At 49.8% G+C, this 18,337-nt stretch overlaps 1 protein-coding gene across 1 annotated transcript; it reads left to right on the top strand.

Annotated features, from left to right (window-relative positions):
• Positions 1–14,070: 14,070 nt before the first annotated feature.
• NCS57_01481700 (Dimer-Tnp-hAT domain-containing protein) lies at positions 14,071–17,678 on the top strand (the record flags this gene model as incomplete). Its single annotated transcript, XM_053064403.1, has 3 exons — positions 14,071–14,480; positions 14,531–16,646; positions 17,304–17,678. The coding sequence occupies 3 exons, from the start codon at positions 14,071–14,073 to the stop codon at positions 17,676–17,678; spliced, it is 2,901 nt and encodes a 966-aa protein (XP_052906287.1).
• Positions 17,679–18,337: the final 659 nt, after the last annotated feature.

The raw sequence follows: 18,337 nt of genomic DNA, 5'->3' as shown, positions 1-18,337 counted from the left end.
TCCTGATGAAAAGCATCATGGACATATCACTGCCCGCGTTTGTCTGGCTCTCGAGAGGTTTGCGAGGGTTCGAGGGGCCATTGGGGAGGGGTGCGGGAGTAGACATGATACACTGGAGCATTGGCTGTTGCAAACGAGCCAAGAATACCCGAGACGAACGTTAGAGGCAATAGGACGGTAGATACCGCGGTAGGGAACAGCAGAATAGGAAGTGAGAGAGGTGACGATGGCTTGGTCTCTATATGGATATAGATGCCGTGGTAGTTCTCGCGGGCCGCAGTATGTAGGGTGCGGGGTTCGGCAGATTAGAGCCCAGACGAAGGTCCGGGAAAGCTTCATGTTTCAAGTAGATGAAGAATGCGGGGTTTGGGTCATGAGCAAGGTCGATCTGGCGGCAGAGACGTCATCGAAAGTGATGTATGTCAAATGCCAGAAGTGCGATGTGACTGTAGGGGATGGAGTAATGTCTTTTTCAGTCAAGCAGGTGAATGAAGGCGAAGTGCCGACATGGAATCAGCTGATATCGGGGTAGCAACGGTTTCAGCTTGAGTGTGTCACCGACTTGAAGGATGGGAGTTGCGGCGCCACAAAGGGCAACATCGGCAGTTGAGCAAAGAGTCTGGGTTGTAGGCATACAGGAAGGGTTGCGGGTGGTTAAGGGGACTATTAGCGGACCGCTGGGATACTCCAGGAACCAATGCCGTATTAAGGAGCATAATCATCATCATCGTCCAGAAGCGAAATCGTGCAACTAAAGGGAGTCCGACGCGGAAAGCCTTGTGATCCACCGTCCCGCCTGGAGTCATTGATGTCGAGAAGGCAGCAGCAGGATGGATAGTCCAGCGGCGAAACCACATGAGGCGGTTGCTCACGTGGGAGCTTGCTCGTCGTCAGCTGGGAGCGGACAAGGGGGTAATGATGTAAGCTTGTGGGAGAGAGAGCAGGAAGATGGGATGACAGGAGTCGGTGTAGATGTGGTGGCGGTTGCCGAAAAGGAGCCCAGCGCACGGGGCAAGAGGCTGGGACATTCATCAAGATACCATTCACTGGCGAATGCAGCATCAAGGTTCCGACAGGTTCTGCCGAAGGAGCCTGAGGTTGAAGATACCGAATGGAGGCAGCATGCGGAAGCAATCGCAAGGTCGTTGCCCAGAAGACCTCCGCGAGGTGGCTTGCGGTCAAATAGAGCACGGAAGTCTCATGATACGGCCAATACTGGAGGTTCCGCGCGACATCTGCCATCGGTTCAGCTTGATGATAGAGAGCTTCGAGGGACGGGGGGAGTTGCTGGACCGGGGTCGTCGGCATGGCAGCCCTCCTTGCTCAGTGAACCTGGCGCACCGGAGGCGGCGAATTCTGAACCCCCGCTCTTTCATCGACACTTTTTGCCTCGGGAGAGGGGTCCTGAAGATGATGAGCCGGGCGGTACGGCGGCGGTTAGCGGCGCTTCGCTCCTTCGACGGAATGCAGCATACACGCCCGGGCCTATCGAACCCAAGCAATTGCAGGGCACCCGGCCTATCCAGTGCAAAGAGCCGGAGGCCGCGGCGGGGAATACGCACATAGTCGGACGGTCGTCGCCGGGGCTGCCACATCAGACGGGTTTTGAAGAAGCGAATGAGCCATCGAGAGAAGAACTCGCGGATTCGAGGCAGAGAGACCGTCCTCCTAGCCGGGACGAGCGCCCGAGGAAACAGGTTCGAACTGGAACCGGAAGGCAGAGGAGACGGGAGATGTAGGCCGAAGACTTGGCGAGCGTGCTCCGCTTTTTAGAGGAAGACTTTGCCGTGAAGGAGAGATTATCTAATGATTAGACGTGGTATATGCTAATACCGCACGAGAGGAAGGTATCGACTATAAGAGACTTCTATAAAGCGTTCCATAATGTAAGCACTTTGCCGATATGGACCTACGGGCTATGCTACTGTAAGCGCGCGAAAAAAGAATTAAGAGAGGTGTGTGACGGTCAAGGTTCCCAACGTAGTAAACCGTAACCGAATTGGTTTATGTTGGCAGTTGTAACGGGGCGTAACGTACTGAGCGTAGGGTGGCGAATCACGTCTGATAATATCAAGAAGTATTCTTGAGTAATCAAGTTGTATTAAAAGCTAGAGAACTAGATTGACAGGAAATGTGCGAATGAGGGACTTTATATACTACATCTCTTTGTACGGGAGCGACATCAGAAAGTCGCTCCTGGGGTGTTGGAGCGAAACGGGTGGTCGCTCCTTTCGTGATTGGTTGCTTTCCTGGGGGTCACGTGCAAGGGCAGTGGCGAGTTCTCGTGTGATGGGGGTTGTAACACTATAGAACTGTTGCCTATTGTCTTAGTAGGTAGCTAGCTAGCCGCTGGGGAGGATGCTAGAGGCGGCGGCGCCGCCAGCGACGAAGACGGTATAAAAAACAAGACGCAACAATTTCTAATAAGGGTAGCGAACCATATATTCACAGAGCAGCCCCTATTACAAGTTAAGGTCATTGCCTATCTTCTAGGGTACCCAAGCGAGTTCATAAACAGCAGCGCCTAGGCATACCTTAATATATCTCTACTTTATTAGCACATCTTCTAATAGTAGCGACACCTCCGGCAAGAGAGCAGCACAGCGGTCACAGACGCTTCTATAGATAAGTCGATCGTCGTGGAAGAAGCAGGCTAAAGAATCAGCTTCGCTGAGGCTTATCACCATCGTGGAGATATCCTGCGAGGTCTATGCCTATATGACTACGTTTCGCTCGTCTGGCTCTAATGTATTAGTAAGAACAGAAGTTCCAGTACTTAGGGAGAGGTGCCATTTGAGAGCACTTAGGCGCCTGGGAAACACTGGGTGTAGGTGCTACGACGGCTAGGAAAGCATGCCATCATCTGCCTTAACAGGTATTTAAGCTAAGATTTTAAACAAGACGACAAAGAGGAGTCATGCCATCGTAGGTATATGTGTGGCGACGACCTAACCGAAGGTGGTTGAAGGGACTAACTCTCGTGCTGAAGAGCAGCTATACAGTATCTTGCCCTGTTTATGCCATGGGAAACATTCTTAGGCGAAGAGCGAGACGATATCAACGACATATGGGCGCGGGCATAGGCAGCGCTATCTCCGAGAATCTTATGCCTCATCGGTAATATATAACTGCTCCGTTGATCCGCCGAAGACATAAAGCGGGACGCTAAGTAATAGGCGGCCTCATCCGGCGACGGTAAAACCATAGCTCTACATACCAATAAGGAGGGGGCGGGCGATATAGGCGAAGGGACCGGGCCGCTATACCAGTCTGGTAACATAGGAAACACAGCGCAGCTTCTCGATATCATCAGAAGTGCAGCAGGCACGAACCAAGTTATAGCTAGGTCGCCAGAGCTCCTAGCAATAACGCAGCAGCTCTGCCACTTTTAATAATTAGCATTATGCTTAACGGCCGAGCTCTAGGCCACTATGACGCCTGAAGGGGGGCCAAAACGGATTAATATGCCAAGGCATATATATTCTAGCGCTAGAGTGCCGCCACAGGATCAGGTCAAAGCAATCAAGTCGCAGCAAATATATACTTCTAAGGAGAGGGTAAAAATAATCTAGGGCATATAAAACATAGCCTTAGCCCATAGGACTAGTCGCAGTGCAGCGGCGCATAGCATGCTTACTGGCTTTAGGGAAGAGGATATCCAGATAATAATGGCGGACTCTAAGGAAATAGTAGGCAACGCGGATCCAAGTATATAGGTCTACTTCGGCCTATTAACCTCTTTCCTCAAAGCTAGTAAGGATCTAGTAACATATCTAACGCTTAATAAAAGACAGGTAATCGCTTTCTTAATAATATGCCACTAGCTAGACATAATTCATTGCGGGGAGAAGGGCGACGCAGATCAACTCTACTAATTCGTCAGCAGCAAGGGTAGAACTGGCAAGTCGCGCGTCATTAAGGTACTCGTCGAGCTTTTTACTAAGAAGGGCATCTCAAATCATCTACTAATCATAGCGATATTAGGGACGGCCGCCACTCAGATCAACAACATCACGATCCACTCTGCCTATAGGTTCACAAAAGACTAAGGCGCAGGCATAAACCTAGCCAAAGATCTCAATAAGGTATAGCTACTAAAATAGGCAAAGCGATTTATCTATAGCTAATCTTAAATAGACTAGTAGGAAAAAGATATACTTATTATTAATGAGGTAAGCATACTTAAAGTATAAATACTATACGCTATAAATAAGTAGCTCTATTAACTATATAGATCGCAATAGGATTTTAAAGGGATTTCTATTATTCTCTTTTATAAAGACTTTTATTAATTCCGCCTAGTCTAAGACTAATTAATCCTCCTCCCTAGCATAGCTATCTTATAAGATATAAATAACTTATTTAAGGCTAAGTAATAATACTAGCATAATAAGATATATATATTATAAAAAAAATTTATAATAGTTATTATATTAAATAAATAAATATACACTGCTAAAGATTTAAAATTATAGAGATTACTAAAGCAAATCTAATTAGGCATATAGGACTATATAGATTTAGACCTCCTTAACTTAAGATACTACTATAAAGGTAAATAGATCCTATAGGAATTAAGTATTATTATAATAATACTATTAAATAAGAACTAATAGAATCTAAATATAAAGGTAACCTTAATATTCTAGGTCTAATAGTAGTCTATAATACGCATCTTTATCTCTAGGCATAGATAAAAGAATAGCCTATTAATAGAGAAAGAAGCTATTATAATCTTAAATTAGGGTAATAATAATATAATATTAACGTACATGATAAGCTTATGTCCCAGACAAGTATGTGTCCCAAAAATCCCTCAATCTCTCTCTCTTCCATTTGATCAATTAATTCTCAACCACTAAACATATCTGAATTCAATAGCGAGGGTAATATACTTCTTGCCCTTCAAGCGCTTCAAAATAACCCAAAATTACGCATCCGACGCGCTGCATCAATCTACAATATCTGCCCTAAAAAGCTAGGTCGCCGCCAGAAAGGCATGCAATCTCGACGCGATTGGATTCCTAAATCACGTAAACTATCTGATCTAGAGGAACAGATCATTATTCAGTTTATTCTCGACCTAGATTCGCGAGGATTTCCCCCGCGACTGCGTAGTATTGAAGAAATGGCCAACCGATTGCTCGCCGACCGCGACGCGCTACCCATCGGCAAGCGCTAGGCTTCCAACTTCATCAAGCGGCACCCGGACCTTAAGACGCGTTTTTTTCGGAAATACGACTACCAGAGAGCCAAGTGCGAAGATCCAACTATTATCCGTAACTGGTTTACGCTTGTGGCGAACACGATCGCGAAGTATAGCATCCAATTAGAAGATATCTACAACTTTGACGAGACTGGCTTTATGATGGGCATAATTCAAAGCGGAATAGTCGTCACAGGCACAGATAGGCGTGGAAAGCCAAAATTAGTGCAGCCTGGAAACCGGGAATGGATTACAGTTATCCAAGCGATCAATGCAGAAGGCTAGGCGATCCCGCCGTTTATCATCGGTGCGGGCCAATATCACCTCGCCAACTGGTACCGAGAAAGCAACCTCCCGGGCGATTGGGCTATTGCGACGACCCAAAATGGCTGGACAGATAACGAGACTAGTCTAGAGTAGCTAAAGCACTTTGACCGGTATACAACCAATCGATCAATTAGTTCCTATCATCTCTTGATCCTCGATGGCCACAAAAGTCATCATTCTATCGATTTTGAGAGATATTGCCAGGATAACAACATCATCACGCTCTATATGCCGCCTCATTCATCTCATCTACTTCAGCCCCTTGACGTCGGGTGCTTCAGCGTGCTCAAGAGCGCTTACGGTCAAGAAATAGAGCATCTGATCAGATGCTCTATAACCCACGTTTCAAAGACCGAGTTCTTTCCGGCCTTCCACGCCGCATTTCAGGCCACCATAACAGAAAAAAATATCAAGTCAGCCTTCAGAGGAGCTGGGCTTATTCCTCTTGACCCGGAAAGTGTGGTCTCGAAGCTTAATGTGCAGCTACGGACTCCAACGCCTGCCGAGGAGGTGGCTGAACCCTTGACCCCTTGGGTCTCAAAGACCCCAAAGACCGTGCTTAAGGCTCAATCTCAGTCAGAATACCTCGAGACACGAGTTAAAAGGCATAAAAGTAGCTCCCCAGAGTCAATTCTAGAAGCTATACGGTCTTCTTCTAAGGGAACAAAGATAGTTATGCATAAGGTTGCCTTACTCGAGGCCAGGGTCAAAGATCTTGAACAGGCAAATGAGATACTAAGCCGGCGCCGGAGGGCAAAAAGGACTAGACTACAGAAAAGAGGGGTAATGACAATAGAGGAAGGAAGGCAGGCAATTAATCAAATGGATGTTAATGCGCAGGTAGTGGCCGAATCGTCGCGGAGTAGTGGTCAAGGGAGGTCAGCGCGACCGGGGGTTCGGCATTGTGGTATCTGCGGCAAGCCTGGTCATAATGCAAGAACCTATCAGGTAGTGATTAAGACGTCTAGGGAAGAGTATAGTGAGTAGTTTTAATTAATCAAATGGTTTATGGTGTTTTTATAGCGATTTCTAATATAAAGGGTAAAGATTTTTAGGACACATACTTGTCTAGGACATAAGCTTATCATGTACGTTAATGCCAATTATCTTTATATTTATGCTAGGGATACCTATTATTATAAACTATAATACCTATTAAGGGCTAAAGCTAATAAATAGGGCCAACTACTTAGCGGTAGAGGGTATTATTAATAAGGCATACCTAAGGCATTAGATCTCGGCTAATATAATAATCTACTTTAGGCTACTAGTAGGGATAATCCTAGAGTTAGAAATAATAAGAGACTTCTACTTCGTCAAGATGCCACAGGGCATAATCCTCTTAATGCCCATAAGCATTAAGATATAATACTAGCGGAAATAGCTATGGCAAAAGAACAATATCAGCCAAAAGGATCTACTATGCGCGGCGGCCTTTACCTACATAGACTACAAAATGCAGGGCAGGATATTCAAGTACATAGCTCTAAAGCTACGAAAGATATAGATAATAAATATCGATAGACATATTATCCCCTCGCAGTATAACCTATATAGCCTATACATTTAGCTATCGCATTATTAGACGCTAGACAGCATCATGCTAATGTCCAAGGTGCGGGAGAGAGACCTAGTGGGAAATAGGGTCCCCGAAGAAATAACTACGGCGCAGGCGAGACTGGAGAAACTGAGCGACAGGACGGTTCGGGAGGCGTTGCGCCTGTTTGATGGTTTGATGATGAATGGGAGAGGGGGATCAGGCGGCGGCGGGCGGCTGGGAAACGCGCTTCCTAGGACAAGACACAGGGAGAAGAAACAAGGCACCGACGACCAATCATGACGGACTTTGAAACGCATCCTGGTCAATTTTTTGGAGCCAATCAGAAGCGGGAATTTGAGGGGTGAGGGCGGGGCATAGACCTTTCGTTCCTCAAGGCATATTATTTGAATCCTGCAAGCGGACAAGAAAAAGAAAGTATGTTGGTGAGGGATTGGATATATCAAAGGATCAGGGGAAATCTAAATGGAAAAAGACTACAGGGATGGAAGAACTCAGTTTTCTAGGAGAGCGTGTGTCAAGAGTGTCAAGAAAACATTTCACAGTATTTTCAAGTCATGGGTCGTCGGGCGCTTTCAGTCGAGGAAAAGAGAGCACGAGCTCGGGAACGCATGCGGAAGCGCCGGTTTACGCAGCTTGAAAAACGACAGATCGAATACGCGCAAGACTGTTCGCACTACTCTACCGTCCGCCTGATCAACAATACCGACGACACACCCCCAATTGTTGGAAATATGATTGTGCCTGGTCCAGGTTAGGCTTTCTCCATTAATGTTTTCGTTTTCTTTCTTTCTTCTTCTTTTTTTTTTTTTTTTTCTTCCAAATATTTGAAATTACCCTCTGATTTAACTATAGTCCAAACCAACCAGTTGGATCATCAAGAAATTACCCTGTACCCTGGCGGCAACCTCATGTTGGAGGAACCACGGGTACACACCTTCCTTTGTCATCACACTTTCTTGGCATACAAGTGTTAAGAAAGTGACCCTACCTACACCGAATTCCCTAACAAGTGCACAATAAACGCTCTAATCTGCGCTTTGCGCAGCTGCAAACTGCGGCGATGGCTTCGTCGATGACGAACCCGCCTGCTGCCCCGGACCCCTTCGATCTGGGGATCCACACTCCCGCCAATCTCAATCGAGGAGCCCGTGCAGCCCTCTTGCAGAACAGCCCGGCGGCCGTCAACGCCCCCGTTGGTGTTTCACCTCGACCCGGGCGGACGGCCCAGACACCATCTTCACCACTCATCACCGCCACCACTGCTATAGCTACGGAAGGAACTACACGCGAATACGCCTCACCGATCCTCGAACAACGACCAATTTCTATCATCGAGTCGGCCAATAATCTCGCGCGCGAGCGCATCGAAGAATACAACGCCAAGTTAATAGTCTTCCAGGCCTTTTGCGCCAAGTTTAAAGAAGCGGCCCAGTAATTCATCACCGGACCGCAAAAGCATTTCGCTCAACAATTCGCCGTCAGCTTCCTTGACTCCTAGAAGCGGGAGCTCTCCAGCAACGGATCTACCTCTAAGCCCACATACAGCAGCGTCACTACCGCCTCGCCTCCGGTTATAGGCGACCATCGGGCCCACCCGCCTTAGTAATATCGTTAGCAACAACAGCAATAGCGCCAATAGACTCATCCACCTCATCGTCAGGGGCAACCGACGACCACCGCCCCACCCCGATAGGATCTCCGCGTCTTTATCCGTCTAGAACCCGAAGCTCCGGCCCGGGCTTAGAGTAGCTATGCGATCCGGACTCTTATTCGGGAGAAACTCGGTGCCGTTTCGGATAAGATTCGATAAGTATTTTAAGTTAGGTCTAGATAGGCCGTCTAGACTGCCGACCCCGAGACCCGCGACTTCCTCGTGGAAAAGCAGGCCGAGTGGGCGACTGAATTAGGGGCTACGGCAGTAGAAACGAATAAGGAATGGTTCACCTATGTAGTCTTAGACCTTCCCATAAAACTGATTGACTTTCGTGGTAATGAGGTGGAAAGCGATAGTATTATTAGCGACGAGATCGAAATTCAGACCGGACTCAAACCTATTAGTATACGCCCTATGCGAGTGTCAGACAACCCCTTGACTAAGACCTTACTTGTGTCCTTCTTGAAGCCTATAAAGAGATACTAGTCTCTCTTTGGCAGCCGCGCGGCCAGACTCCTCGATAAGACTAACCGCCTCAGACAATATGAAACATGCTGGGGCTATCATTTCTCCCGTAACTGCCATAGGCAGCCAGTCTGCCAACGCTGCGGCAAGACTAGACACGGCGCAGACGACTATGCTGCATCAGAGCAGTGCATCAACTGCTTGGGTCCTCATCCGGCCAGCTTCCGAGGGTGCCCTGCTCGGCCTAGGAAAGTGCACGGCGTCTTCCGCCGGCTCACCAGAGAGCAACGAGAACATATCCGGGCAGTGGGCGCACAGATATACCGACAACGTCACCTAGAATCACGACTAGAAACTCAACAAGACAACGCGACTATTCTATAAAGAAACGATAGCACGTCGTCTAAGCAGCCGAGCGTTCGCTCTCCAAGCCCAGCGGCATCAGGCGCACCGTCGTGTATCATAATGGCCACGACCCCCAAGGCCGGCTACGCAGGGGAGGAGGAGCCCGAGCAACCCAGACCAGGCTCACCAAGGAAACGGCGAATTATACTCATCACCCATACTAATAACTAGGAATAAGTACTCACGGACTTGAAAAAACGATAGGAAGCCGCTTAGGATCTTCTAGGCCAACATCGGCAAGATCCCTCCGGCCCATGACTGCGCCCTGGCGCTGGCCGACTCTGAACGATACGATATCGTCCTTCTGCAGGAGCTATAGACGGCCCACATAGACAGCCGCTGCTTAACTAAAACCCACCCGGCATACGACACGTTCACACCTGTCGAGATATGGGATAGTAACAGCACTCGGCCGAGAGTCATGATATATATCCGAAGAGACCTAAGGCTCCTGGCTGATCAGATCAGGCCCTCCCAGACTCGAGATATTCTCTAGCTGGTAATTAACGGCATGACGATAGTCAACTTCTATCGTTAGAACGATAAGCATAACGCCCTAGAGATACTACTGCAGTGGCCTATCCCAGGACGCTGCCTCGTTACTGGCGACTTTAATGCTAGATACCGTAGTTGGCAGATAGGCCTTATTACCAACCGCGGCCAAGAGATCGCAGCCTAGTTATTAGAAAACGACCTAAACCTACTCAACTCTCTAGACATCCCAATAAACCCATACGGCAATACGATCGATCTCGCCTTTACGAATATGCCATTGGCCGAGGCTATCGTCGAGGACTATCTCGCCACTAGCTCCGACCACTTCACGCTTAGCCTAACGCTGCCCGACGTCAGGCCAGCTCCGACTCAGCCGGGCAAGGTACGGGTAACAACAGACGACGAGCTCAAGCGATTTATAGAGATCGTAGAGCTCGGGGCCATAAGAATCCCCCTCGCGAACTCGACCCTAGCGGGCCTAGATAAGCTAGCCTCCGCACTCGTGAATCTCCTGATATTGGCAGCGAAGGCAGCCGGATGGCCTTCACGGAAGAGCACGCGTTCTGCTCCGTGGTGGACCGAGGAGTATATCGGCGCCGCCGCGGCTTTCCGTGCTATTAGAAGACTCTACCCTCGCGGCTTCAATCAAGATATCTAGATCGCCAAGAGGGACCTCTATCGCGTAGTCCGCCGGGCTAAAAGATAGTATTAGCGAAGCCTCATCGATAGTTTCTCCGACAGCAGTACTATTTTTAAAGCTATTCGCTAGCTAAAATCTCCAGGACCTTTCTAGCCCCCACCGCTGCAGGTCGACGATGTTATATACGAGTCTTAGATAGACAAGGCCCATGCACTTCGGCAAGCCACACTAGAACGACGGACTATGGAAGACGACATCACAAACCCTTAGATATCAGTCTCTTCTCCTAGATCGATCCCATTCCCGCTAGAGATTTCGCCGGATGAGGTTCAGTATACGACTCTTCACATAGGCAATACATCTCTAGGATCAAATAATATCACGGTAGATCTCCTCAAAGCTATATGGCACATCATCGGGACGCACGTCTGCCGCTTATTTGAAAGATGCCTGACGATAGGCCACCACCCGAAACCATTTAAGGAGGCGGAAGTGGTCATGATCGCTAAACCCGGACGCCGCGACCTCACGTCGCCAAGGGCCTAGCGACCTGTCTCTCTGTTCTCCTGCCTTAGCAAAGGGCTGGAACGTCTGATCGCACGCCGTCTATCGTGGGCAGCTGTCCACTACAGCGTCCTTCACCCACAGCAAGCCGGGGCTCTCCCCAAAAGGCCAGCAATAGACCTGGTGGCCGCCCTGATCCATGATATCGAAGAAGCGTTTATACGCAAGAAGGTGGCCACCCTGGTCACGATAGACATCCAAGGTGCTTTCGACACCATTATATGCAACAGACTGGTCTTACGTCTTCGCGAACAAGGCTAGCCTAACCATCTGGCTAGATGGGCCGAGTCCTTCATAAGGGATCGATCAGCCCGTGTCAGGTATTAAGATACCCTTACCCCCTTCACCCCTCTCCAGTGCGGCCTCCCCCAAGGCTCACCGGTATCGCCGATCGTCTTCCTGCTCTATACCGAACCAATCTACCGACTGGGCAACCCCCAAGGCCGCTTCGGCTACGCAGATAACACGGCCATCCTATCCATAGGCGACACAGTGGACGAGAGTGCTGCCATGGCATCTAGCGCCATCGCGGAGATAGTGCGTTAGGGCGCGGAAAATGGCGTGTCCTTCGACCCGAAGAAGACTAAAGTTATGCACTTCTCCCGCGGCAAACTCAGGACGGCACCGGCAGTACGTCACGGCGATATCGACAAACACCCCGAGTCAGCTCTACGCTAGCTTAGCATCTGGCTCGATAGCAGGCTGTCATTCCGGATCTATGTCGAAAAGTAGGCGGCGAAGGCACAGGCCATCGCCTACCACCTGCGAGGACTAACCAACACGATATATGGTCCTCTCCCGAGCGCCATGCAAAGCGCCGTCAGAGCATGTGTCGAGCCAGTGCTACTGCATAGCTCCGAGGCGTAGTACCCGGGCAGGACTAGGCCGCGGTGGACTTAGCCAGCCAAGGATATGCCATTAAGTAATCAGCATCTCATATAAAGAATGACGAAAGCTATAAACCAGGCCATGAGAGCCATACTTCCCGTCTAGAGGACAACACTAATCGCTACTCTCCACCGAGAAAGCGGGATACCGCCGGTTGATTAGCTACTTGAAGCAAGGCGACTCAGATTCTCGGCGCGACTTAAGTCGCTTAATGAGGCTCACCCTCTGGCGAGTCGGACTCGCCCGCCTAGCCAACCTACTTACCATAATCTCATTAAGCGGAAATATTAAGTATAGGTAGAAAGCAGCTTCAGGACACGTCTCTATCGCACAGACGAACTCTTTGCACCCTACGCGCGGCCAAAGCTCGTTCAGCGACGCTTCCATCAAGAACAAATAGCGCCGCTATAGACAGCGTCGAAAGAGCAATCGGCTAATACCTTCTCTCGCTGGGTCGAGTCACTCGACTCGCATACCTTGGTTGTGTACTCGGATGGCTCTCTATCCTCGGAAGGAGCTGCGAGCTACGGCTTTACCATCCACCAGAATAACACCCCTATCCTCGACGGATCCGGCCGGCTTAGACCGGCCGAGGTCTTCGATGCCGAAGCGGCGGGAGCATTAGAGGGTTTAAAGGCCGCCCTGAATCTGCAAGAATCATCAGCCCGAGACATCTTTATCTGCCTAGATAACCTCGCTGCTGCTACATACCTGCGAGATATACCATCAGACTCCTCCCAGGAGGTCTTCCTCGAATTCCAAGCCTTAGCAGCATCGCATGGTGCTACGAAAGTACGCTGGGTACCGGGTCATACCAACATTCCCGGCAACGAACAAGCCGATAAACTGGCAAAAGCAGCATCCTCGCTGCCCGAGCCCGAGGGCGCTAGGCCAACGCTGGCCTACTTACGAAGACTCGCGAGGCAGAAACCAAGAGAAGCATTCGAAGCCTGGTGGTCTTCCGCCTCCCCCGAGCAGTACAAGAGATTAAATCTCAAGGCAATAGTAGCCTGCCCTCCGGAGCTATCGCTCCCGCGTATAGTCTTACACTACTTACTCGCCGCAAGGTCCCTCCACGGGGATATTGCCGCATACCACGAGAAGTTCAATCACAGCGAAGTACGAGTGGCCTGCTTATGCAACCGATGCAAATCACCTGACTATATCTTCTATTATAGAAAGGTGCCGCCACGGCATCGAGTGAGGCTCGCTCCCTCACCAAATACGGCAATAAGTCTAGCGTTAGGGAAAGACTTTAATAAGTTAGTTAAGTTAGCTAAGATAAGCGCCTTCTTTAATAGGATCTGCCCTCGCTACTGAGCGAGACCGACTCGAGACGTACTGGCGTCTGCTCCCTCCCTTATCTTCTCTTATATTCCTTTATTACCTCTTACTATTATCTAGGCTCGGCCAGATAGAGAGCCGCAACGCTCTCCATCCGACTATGGCCATCGGCAACCACGGCCTCCCGATATGACTGCCCTAGTTATGAGCTGCCCCGCGGCTACTATTTACTAGCCGTGCCTAGACCACCCGCTGACGGGTAACAGGCTCGATGTAATGCGCCATTTGTGCCGATGACATGCTGGATAGGGGACGCTATATGGTCAAATTATAGGTAGACTCCCGTAGCTCAGCACGTCCTGTGCTCCCTTAGGAGACTTCTGGGGCCTCACGGCCCCCCGGACGAAAAATATACATACATACATATAGATACTTCTTAGCCCTATATGAAGCCGTAGCCTCGTTGGTACCTGCTATCGCGGCCTAACGCACACCAACCCTCGGCAGGATAACGCGCTCCCTCTGCACCCTATCGCGACGCGTCAATTTCGCTGTCAACAAGACATGGCACCAGCGACAAGATGTCGGACTTGCCACCACCCTCTACACCGGCGAGCCTTTCGCCGGTGATTTCGACGCCTTGCCCCACGCCACTTTTTCCCTCTGCGTTCTCGCGACTGTCTCAACCAAGGACCGTGGCTAAGCAGCTCGAGGAGGCTTCGGTCGGGGAGCTGCCCCCTAACCCGACTATTGAGGATCTACCGAAGGTCGTCTGGGAGAACCGCCGCTTCGTTCAAGAAGCTTCGCTAGCTCGGAAAGGTGCAAAAGGCAGAAAAAGTTGGATCAGATCGCACGGCATGTTCTTCATTGAATTGAATCACCAGGATCAGCCCATCGGTCATGTGTGGTGCTGCAGCCGATGCGATACGAAGGGTCGGCCAGAATTCTTCTCAGTACAAGCGACATCTTCTGCAGCAGATCATCTTCGCAAGTATGAATCTATCCTTTATACCAACATATCCCATATACTGACTTGCACAGAGCCCATCGGATCACCCCAGCGAGTCAATTAAGCCCTAGCGACGATAGCGCGATCGATCTCCAGTCCCATGCAACCCCCAAACGACCACGGCTTGACCAGAGCATGATACCAAAGGCAAAGGTCAAAGCTGTACAAGAACTTAGTGTTGGGTTCGTTATTGACAGTGATGTGCCCTTCACAATATTCGAGCACAAGTTTCTGAAGGAGCTCTTCTATCAGTTCGACCATGAATTAGCACTCCAAATTCCTTGGAGTAGCAGTTCTATCACCAGAGAGCTTCAGAAGATCTTCGAGTCTAAGGCGGATATCATCAAAGCGGAGCTGGGCAGCGCCCTAACGAAAATACACATTAGCTTTGATCTCTGGATATCACCGAACCGTCTTGCGATAATAGCAGTTTTTGCACACTTCATCGACAAATTCGGGGACCAACAATCCAGGCTGCTCGCTCTACGCCGTCAGCTAGGTATTCACAGTGGTGAGAATCTTGCCGAGACACTGTTCGAAATCGTTCAACTGTGGGATATCAGAGGACAGGTTGGCACTGTCATCTCTGACAACGTGACCGCGAACGATACCTATCTCTCTTACTTCTACCGGCAGATCGACCCTTCGATTCGGCCTACTGATATCAAGGCCCGTCGCATGCGTTGCTACGGCCACGTTCTTAACCTTGTTGCCCGCGCGTTTCTTTTCGGTAAAGACGCCGAATCTTTCGAGCTAGAGTCAGATATCAACGGCATGAGAGGTCTTCAGGAGCAGGATCTTCGCCATTGGCGTTCGAAGGGCCCAATTGGGAAGCTGCACAATATCATCAAGTTCATCAGATCCTCACCTCAGCGCAGCGAATATTTCAAGCGCATCGCTCACGAGCAGGAGGACGAAGGGTACCATCTTTGCGAGGAATCAACCGCCGAGCTTAAGGTCATCTTGAACAATGAGACGCGGTGGAATTCTACTTATATGATGATAGAGAGGGCTTTGCGGAAGCAGACTGACATCAGGGCCTATATCTTTGCACTCGAAGGCGAGAAAGACGAAGAAAAACGTATCCCTGCTGATGACATCTTATCCAACGAGGACTGGCGCGTGCTTGGTGAGGTCAACGAGATACTTACGCCTCTATATCATCAGACGATGCGAACCCAAGGCTGGGGTAAAGGCGACAGCCATGGGCGCCTGTGGGAAGTTCTGGTAGGAATGGAATACCTGCTCGAGCATTTTGAAGACTGGAAAGGCTTCTACAATGAGTTCACGACCGAAACAATAAGGGCGATGAATCTAAATGATCCCGAACTAATTGGAAGAGCGTCTGCGCCTCTGAGGGGGACTAACATCCGGTCGGCCCGTTCCCGCCGTCGCCCTGCTCGCTTCGATGGGGAAGAGGTCTATGTATCCCAACAGCGAAGTCAAGCGCCAACTTTCACGGTAGCTGCCTTGCCGGAGCATTCTCAGGCTGAGTATGCGGCGTTTGACAAGCCACCGGCGTCTAAGATTTCCCAGAAGAGCTCATTACCAGCAGACCACCGAGCATATATTCGGGCATCGATCAACAACGGCTGGAAGAAGCTGGATGAGTACTATAGCAAGCTCGGAGAATCTCCCTTGTTTGCGGCAGTAGTCATCCTTCGTCCGAGATTCGGCATCAGCTGGTTGGAGGCTACTTGGGCCACTGAGGAGCAATTGGCCTGGGTTCGCGATGCGAAGGCGGGCATAAAGGACTACTTCGCGCGGTGGTATCAATCGAACCAGCGGACGGACGACTTACAGTCGAAGTCTGCTTCATCATTAACGAACAGGGGTAAAGAGGATGATCACTACACGCAATGGATCAACAGCAGAACGAAAAAGGCATTTGCAACGAGCAGCAGTGTTAGCGAGATGGACAAATACCTCCGTCTTGAGCCACAAGATACGCAAGAGCCAATCCAATGGTGGAGGGACCACAAGCCTTCATTCCCGGTGCTAAGCAGCTTTGCCTTGGATGTCTTTGCCATTCCGGCCATGGCAACCGACTGCGAGAGGCAGTTCAGCCTAGCCAAGCTGACACTAACATCGCAAAGGCTCGCAATGGGCGCAGACACGCTGGAGCGAGTTCATTGTCTGAGGAACTGGGTCCGACACGGCGGGGTAAAGCTGGGCAGTTGGGTCGGTAATTGAGGCTTTGGATCCGGCGTAATACCTTCACATACCCAATATATAGGCCTCCCATACAATTGATTGAGACGAGCCAATCAAATCAAACAAATCAACTTTGGACTGAAGGCCCATCAAACAAATCAACTTTTACCTCAAAGTTGATTTGATTGATTTATGATGAGCGCTGTCTCTAAGACGGCACGAGATCATCGATTTCACCGGGATGACCTTGTACGACTTCCCAAGCGATACCAGGATCTAGAAGACCACCCAATGGGTCTAGAATTCAAAGCAGCCATAAGAAAGGAGTTGAACGATCTCCTCCGACGAGGCACCTGGAGGCTGGTCGAACGCGAAAAGGCTCGTGGACTACCCCTTCCGCTGAAGTGGGTGTTCACCTATAAGTTCGATCAAGACGGCTACCTCTAAAGGTGCAAGGCTCGCATCTGTGTCCGTGGGGATCTCCAAGATGATGATGGGGGACTGGAAACTTATGCCGCCACGCTCGCAGCAAAGACCTTCAGGATCATGATGGCAACAGCTGCACGATTCGATCTCGAGATTCGATAATTCGACGTTGGCAATGCTTTCTTCTATAGCGACCTTAAGAAGGACTAACCCGTCTACGTTTAGCTTCCTAAGGGATATGTGGAACTTGGTTTCCTGAAGCCAGGGGAAACGTCGACTATGGTTGCGGAACTCGATAAGGCCCTCTACGGTCTTCGCGAGGCTCTACTCCTTTGGTATAACGAGATTTCTGAGACACTCAAGCAAGCAGGGATCGATCGCACGGATGAAGAACCTTGCGTTTTTACCAACGGCAAGATCCTAGTTCTCATCTATGTTGACGATATCCTGATCCTCAGCCCCCGGCAAGAAAAGGAGGTAGTTGGCGACCTCGTTCAACATCTCCAATCCAAATACAACCTGCGCGAAGAAGAGTTCAAATGGTATCTTGGCATCCGAGTTATTAGAGATCGGCCAAATCGGAAGATCTATCTCTGCTAAGACGCCTACGTTAAGAAGATCGCACGAAAATTCAAGCTTTGCGACTCAAAGCTTCGAGTGTCATCGATCCCGATCATAACGATCCCTCTCGTCAAGCATGATGGATAGGCCTCCAAGGAAGAGACAAAGGCGTATCAGGAACGCGTTGGGTCTTTGATGTACATCGCAGTCATGACCAGGCCGGACATAGCCCATGCAGCAGCCCAGCTTGCAAGGTTCTTGACAAACCCATCGCCTGAGCACCTTGCTGCAGCCAACCAGTGCATCCGTTACCTCTATGCGACGAGATTCCTTGCCATTGTCTATGATGGGATGCACGCAGGAGAGGCTCTTGTGATCGCAAGTGATGCGTCATTTGCAGATGACATCGAGACCCGCCGCTCATCGCAGGGATACGTCATGACACTGTTCAACGGACCGGTCGTATGGAAGGCTGGTCTCCAAGACACAGTCACGACTTCTATAACCGAAGCAGAAATCTTGAGCCTAGAGAGAACAGCCAAGGAGAGCTACGCCCTAGACCGCCTACTCAGGGACATCTTTCTTGATCTTGGACCTCTAAAGATATACTGCGATAATCTTCAGTCGATCCGACTTGTGGTTGAGGAGAATCAGAGAATTACGACGAAGTTGCGACACGTTGACGCCCAGAACATGTG

Source organism: Fusarium keratoplasticum, chromosome 14 (genome assembly GCF_025433545.1).
Source record: "Fusarium keratoplasticum isolate Fu6.1 chromosome 14, whole genome shotgun sequence".
Classification (NCBI taxonomy): domain Eukaryota; kingdom Fungi; phylum Ascomycota; class Sordariomycetes; order Hypocreales; family Nectriaceae; genus Fusarium; species Fusarium keratoplasticum.
The sequence above is the reverse complement of the archived record's forward strand: the minus strand, read 5'-3'. Positions and strand labels throughout refer to the sequence as shown.